At 37.8% G+C, this 6,866-nt stretch overlaps 1 protein-coding gene across 4 annotated transcripts in view; it reads left to right on the top strand.

Moving 5' to 3' along the window:
* Positions 1–902: 902 nt before the first annotated feature.
* The window catches only part of LOC311220810 (uncharacterized protein), a gene marked incomplete at its 3' end in the record, with an annotated part of 115,685 nt that continues 109,721 nt past the window's right edge, over positions 903–6,866 (top strand). For 3 of the 4 annotated variants that reach the window (XM_084304419.1, XM_084304420.1, XM_084304418.1), the window contains exons 1-2: positions 903–1,084; positions 5,233–5,366. In XM_084304419.1, coding sequence (XP_084160545.1) covers positions 924–1,084; positions 5,233–5,366 — 295 coding nt within the window. In that variant the 5' untranslated portion in view covers positions 903–923. The remainder of the gene's footprint in view (positions 1,085–5,232; positions 5,367–6,866) is intronic. The other variant, XM_084304421.1, reaches the window with a different exon arrangement.

Below are 6,866 nucleotides of genomic sequence, written 5' to 3'. Positions count from 1 at the left end.
TAGATGACTAATTAGAATGTATGGAAAAGAGTGTAACCTGAGCATGACATAAATGGTATGGAATAAGGGGTGGATAGATGTCCTGGTTTCAGTTAGGACAGAGTTAATTTTCTTCCTAGTAGCTGGTAGAATGCTATGTTTTGGCTTAGGATGAGAAGAGTGCTGATAACACCCCGATGTTTTAATTGTTGCAGAGCAGTGCTTACACGAAGCCAAGGACATCTCTGCTTCTCACTCTGTCCTGCCAGCAGGCAGGCTGGGGGTGCAGCAAGAGCTGGGAGGGGACAGACCCAGGACAGGTGACCCAAACTAGCCAAAGGGGTATTCCATCCCATCTGACGTCATGCTAAACAATATATAGGGGTGGCTAGCCGGGGGGAGGAGGGCCGGACTGCTCGGGGTTAGGCTGGGCATCGGTCAGCGGGTGGTGAGCAATTGCATTGTGCATCACTTGTTTTGTACACGTTATTATTAGCAGTACTATCATCATCATTATTGTTATTATTTTTGTTATTTTTATTTCCTCTGTCTTAATAAACTGTCTTTATCTCAACTCACAGGCTTCATTTTCCCGTTTCTCTCCGCCATCCCAGAGAGGGAGGGGGGAGGGTGGGCGAACGGCTGTGTGGTGTTTAGCTGCCGGCTGGGTTAAACCACAACAGCCGGGGGGTGTTTACGGCTGAGCTAGGAGTTTCAGCGCTATTGGCAGGTCTGAGGGCGGCCGTTCCCCGGAGCGCCTCATCTGGCCGGCAATAAGCAGCTGCCCGCCAAGTAACGCCTCCGGCGAGCAATCGAGTTCGCCGCTAGAGCGGGTGAACACTGGGACGCTCTGGCGAGCGCCGCACATTCTTGTCTGTCGTCAGGTCCGTCTCTCTGGCTGCGTGTGACACTGTCGCGAGCGGAGCGGTCGTGCGGACTCCGCCATGATGAACAGCGGAGGAATCGGAATGCCGCTGGGTTTTCCTTTGGGCCCCACATCTATCATCCAGGTCACGAACCTGTCCTCGGCGGTAACCAGTGAGCAGATGCGGACTCTCTTCGGCTTCCTGGGAGATATTGAGGAGCTGCGTCTCTATCCCCCAGAGTAAGTGGGGCCTGCACCGGTCTCCGGAGCGATGGGAGAATGAAACGGTCTAGAGGAGTTGGGAGGGTTGTGAGAAGGCCCTACTTGATTTCCCCACATCTTGATTGTGGGCACCGCAACCTCCCACACAGAGAGCGGGGTCACGTGGTCCTACCCCTTTGTATAACAGGAACGGTAGGGGAAAGGAGCTCCATCCGAGCTTAAGATGGCGGTCCTGTCCTGAAGTACCTGCGGCATCTCCGGAGTGGCCTGTAGGAGCACGGCGGGTTCTGTGGCTTAGTGGTAGCGGCAAGAGCTCGGCCGTTCGCTGGATGATGCCGGCACTGAGTCACAGTCTAAGGCTTAGGGAGACGCGTGCTCAGAGATTGTCCCCAAAGCGCTTCCGCGGCGCACGTCTCTCTTTTTCCTCCTTTTTCTGAAATACCTATTCTGTAGTCCACTTCTTTTCGCTCAGGCACTTCCCTGAGTTATGTGTGTGTAGGTTGGGGGGGGGGGGCGGGGGGATGGGGATCAGACGGGAGGATGGTGGCATGGTGGTGTTCAGTCATTCCAGAATTCCAGTTCTTGTTTAAAGAATAATATAAGGTGTAATATTAAGAGTATTAGACTAACTTTTTAATAGATAAAAGCGTCAAAGAAAATTACATGTTGCACTGTGTACAATTGTAACCTGTTTTTTTTGTTTGTTTGTTTTTTTGTTTTTCTAATTTGGTATTGCAGATATTTAGTGTACTCACTATTTTTATGTAATCAAGCATGATTTTTCAGAACGGTGAAGTTGTACTCTCCTGTATGTTTTTTTTTTTTGTTTGTTTGTTTGTTTTAAAGGGGCATTCAAGTTAAGAGGTTTGCTGTAACGTTTGTAATCCCATTCCCTTTGCTGGGCATGCTTATTTCTAATGGATGTGAACTTCCAGTTCTGTTGATGATGCACAAGAGTTAACAGAACATATATATGCGCATACGCTTTATAAAGAATATAAGCTTTCTTTTCTTTTTTCCTAATCAAGTATTAAGGTATTTCCAGATAAAAGTATAAATTATTCCTTATCTCTTCCAAGTCAGTCATGTTTGTCAGCCTTCTACTTCTTCCCCTTAATTTTAGTATTTCATAGAATAGTTTTTATGGATTTAATTTAAAAAGATTTTTCATTAAAAAAGCTAATTTTTTGGTTGAAAGGAAATAAGTTTTATTCTGGTATTTATGAATTAACTTGGTTAAAGACATATACATTTTGGAACATTGCTCTTGACAATTTTTTTTTTTTTTTTTAATATTTTCCTATTTCTGGAAGATGTAGCATTATGTGTTATCAGAGGATTGGAAGGGAAAATTCTGAAGTTATTTTCCTCTGTCAGAGCAATCCAAAGCATTTGTAGCAATGGTGAATTTAATCAGGTGATAATTTCCACCTTATAGGAGATTCCTTTGATAGTACCATTCCCCTATAACTCATTATTAGCCACTTTACTGCTGACTTGAATGAAAAAAGAAGGCTATGACTTAATAGGAAGCAAGGATGATGTATCTGGTATCTATGGTGTTTCAGTGATTTTAGAACAAAATATAGGGCTATGCCATGGTTGTCTGAACTAGTATTATTAGAGAGAAGAATTCCTTTTTACTGATTTTTTTTCTACTTTTTTCTAGTCTCCTATCACTAACATCCCTTGGTTTTATAGGATGTAGCAGAAAAATTATTAAAGGAAAAAACAAACAAAAAAAAAAAACACACAAAAAACAACTAAAAGGAAGTCTCCAATGCTGAGTGTAATTAGGCGATTTAAAGTTCTTGTAAGCATGCAAAATGTGGAGGGGGAGAGAGAAACCACCTCAGTTTTCTAATGCATTAGATCAAATGTGAGTTCTTTAAGATGACTCTTTAGTGTTCTCAGTGAACTTCCTGAACCCAGTGACTTCTCCCAGCAATTAGTATCTGAAAGCTGGTTTTAAAGTAGTAGTTTCTGTTACAGTCCTTTATTTTGTATCCCAGAACGGATTGAGCAGACTTCTTAATGTTAAGTTAAATCGTGCAGTTTTGGCAGTTTGTCAATTCGTGTTTTATTTTCATTAATCAAAACCCTTTGGTTTCAGTACTTCTTGTGTGGTAAGCGATGCCAACATTTGAATATACAGTAACATGAGATAGAATGCTGTGTCCCCTGTTTTGTAGGCTATTCCATGAAATTTTTGTCTCTGCTGTGTGGTGTGTTTGTTGTTGTTGTTGTTCATTTTAACAGCCTAAAATTATTTATATTGAATCTTACAAAATGTGGTGATCAATTAAGTATTAATTTGGTATCTTTTGATTACTTAGAGTTTTGTGAGAACAGGACATATGGCTACTCTTCCATTATTCTAAACAAGACAAAACAGTTTTTATAAATCACTATGTTTGCAGTACAGTTGAAATCTGAAGCTGGTTTGCAGGGTGTGACAGGTCTTTTGCCTTGAATGTGTACTCCAGTATGCTAAATACTCATATAGCTTAGAAATGTTTTTCAACGTACTAGGAGACCAGTTACGTCTGTAATCAGATTATTAGTCCCAGTCATGCTTTGTACAGTTGAAATCTGTTTCAGAGAAGCCTTCAAAATTCAATTTGTAGTGATAAGCCTTCAAATGTGACTGTAAGATGATTTTCAAGTGGTTAAACGTTGAAAATCTTTGAGAAAAAATTGGATTTTTGCAGACCAAGTTGTTGGAAAGCAGAGAGAGATGAGATGTCTGTATTAGGTGTTGAAAACCCTGCTATAATACTGTTTGCTTCTGGATGATCTGGAGTGGTCTTGGAAGATAGTACAATCTTCAAATGGAACTTGCTGATGTTCCAGCAATATTCTTTCTTTCTTTGAAGTATTCTTTCTTTGAAGACTTCATGTGTATTTTCTTCATATGAAGAAATATAAAAGAAAAAAGCTTGTATAAAGGATATAAACCTCAACTAAGGAATACATTTTTTAAAAACAAATATTTTTGACTTTGATTAAGATTACAATGTTTACATATTTTGCTTTCTGACATCTTTCCTGGTGTACTTTTTAATGAAAAAGCAAATTACCCAACATATATATTTGTAATTGTCTTCCTAATGCATAATACGATGAGTGAATTCCTATTACTTCTTCCAATGTTATTGCTTATTATACTATGTCAAACTAGGGTAGATGATATAAAGGATTTTTGTTACATTAGTGAACTAAGACCAAACACTTCAAAGAATTCTCAAGAATCACTTTGTTTTGTTAATTCTTATTCATATTACTTTTGGTGAAGACCTAAGACACTTTTTCAGTTAGTATGGGCTAATATTTGAAGGACTTGCTGAAAATGGCCAGACTTATTGTTTGAATTCCCTGAACAAGGCTTATACAGTGTAGGGGGGGAAAAAAAAAGATTAACTATAAAATATTTACTTGACAAATGTGATGTAGTTTGTTTTGTGTTACTTAGAATAGTAATTGGAAATGTTGTATAGCGAGATCTGTAAAGAGAATAAGTCTTGTTAACTTGGGTTTTTGGCTTCTATAAGTTTCCAATAAAAAGGAGGAGGTGTTAATATCACTTTTTAGTGATATTAAGTAGACAAGTTAGTAAATTTCTATAGTCTTGTCTTTTGGGTATTTTTTCCAGGAAGTCTAAAAAATATTATTTTTTAAAAATAAAAAATATATAATAATTGGGTTGAAAAGGACCTTGAAGATCATCTCGTTTCAACTCCCCTGCTCTGGGCAGGGTTGCCAAGCACTAGAGTAGGCTGCCCAGAGCTGCACCCAGCCTGGCCTTGAATGCCTCCAGGGATGGGGCATCCACAGCCTCCCTGGGCAACCTAACCTGTTCCAGTGCCTCACCACTCTGAGTGAAAAACTTTCTCCTAATTTCTAACCTAAATCTCCCCTGTCTTAGTTCAAAACCATTCCCCCTTGTCCTATCACTATCAACACATGTAAACAGGCATTCCCCCTCCTGTTTATACACCTTCCTTCAAGTACTGGAAGGCCACAATGAGTACACTTAAAAAACACATATATACAAAAAAAAAAAAAACCAACAAAAAAAAAAACAACCAAACAAAAAAAAACAACACACAAATGTATTCAATGTAACTAATTGTTTTTTTTTTTTTTCTTCCCCTTTTATCTTGCAGCAACGCACCTCTTGCTTTTTCTTCCAAAGTATGTTATATTAAGTTTCGTGAGGCATCAAGTGTTGGTGTGGCCCAGCATCTAACTAACACAGTTTTTATTGACAGAGCTTTGATAGTTGTGCCATGTGCTGAAGGTTGGTATTTTAGACATTCTTCTGTAATTTTGGTCTTTGTCCTGTCTGCTAGTTGTTTTAAGCTTTCCATGTAAGGAGGTAGTGCTCTGTTATTTTGTTTTATTGCTTTTTGAAAAAATATTATTGAAATAAAATTGAATGGAGTAACCTAATTGTATAGATTTAATTCAATTCAGCATTAGGGGGGAAAAAAAGTTGCTTTTAATTAGGATAATTCTGTTTTCCATAGTTATATATTTTGGGGGAGAAAAAGGTAAAATAAATTGTTTTCCCCTTCAATATGATTAGTATTGGCAAGCTTATTCCCATATAAAGTTCTTACTGAAGTCAGTGGAGCACTGAAAAGATTAGGCAATTTCCTGTCACAGGTAACATTACAGTTTGGATCTTAATGTATCACCTTTGGTATGAGTGATGGTGGTGTTTTTAAGACTGAATTCCAGTATGTCTTATAGACATGTTATATATGCATTTGGCCACTTTAGTTTTATCTAACTTAAAATATTTGTTATTTATGGTGATAATTACTTTTCACATATAAATGTTTACCTGCTAGTTTAATAAAAAGATTTAAGTTTTCCCTTCTTACTGTGGAAAATATTACTTTATTTGCAATAAAAAAGCTTTCTTATGCATTCTGGTACTCCTTTTTGATTTTTAGATATCTCTTGTGCAATCATCTGCACAGAATGCTTTCAGTGTAAAATACTTCTATAACTCTTAATAAAATAAAAATGTTTGATTACTAAATTTACAGGTGTTCCTTTAATTAGCTCTGAGGCCATACTTTTAAAAATACATGGAATATAAGGAAATTCTTATTGTTAATGTAATATCCCAGATCTGAGTACAATTCTATGAAGAATGTCCCTACTATTGCTGAAGTGTATATATAGGCAGATAACTGCAGTTAGGTGAAGCCCCATTGACTTTGTTGGGATCTTAGTGGAATTGAGCATCTGCCCATTTGAATCTAGATATTTTTTTTAACCTATTTGGAGTGGAAACATGCCAGCTGGTGGAATAAAGCTAAATTCACTTCGAACATGGTAGCTGTTTTGCCATGAACAACAATATTTAGAATGATTGAACCATAAACTATAGCAAGTACAGAAATATCTGCTATTAACATGACTTTTCTAACGGCAGGAGCCAGGTTTTGGCTCAAAAAATGCTGTTGACTTTTTGGAGTTCATTAACAGTGGTCCCAGAGTACTATTTTTTTTTTTTTATTATTCTTTTGGCATGTTTGCAAAATCATGGCATGGATAGTATGAGATTAGTGCTGCTGTAATAATGGTCTGGGATGTTCATAGCAAACTCTGACGTGTCTCCAAAACTTCATAGATTCTAAAACTAGTTTAACTAAGGGTTATACTGACCTACAATATACTGTCAATTCTCATAGTCTTGTTAATATAGGCACATATTTTTTGTCTTTGTGAAACATAAATTTTTTTAGTTGATTTTATCCTTTGCTTTGGGAGCTTTTTGATTTTA

The sequence above is a fragment of the Netta rufina genome (assembly GCF_964035555.1).
Source record: "Netta rufina genome assembly, chromosome: W".
In the NCBI taxonomy this organism is placed as follows: domain Eukaryota; kingdom Metazoa; phylum Chordata; class Aves; order Anseriformes; family Anatidae; genus Netta; species Netta rufina.
This window is presented reverse-complemented; position numbering and strand designations above follow the sequence as displayed.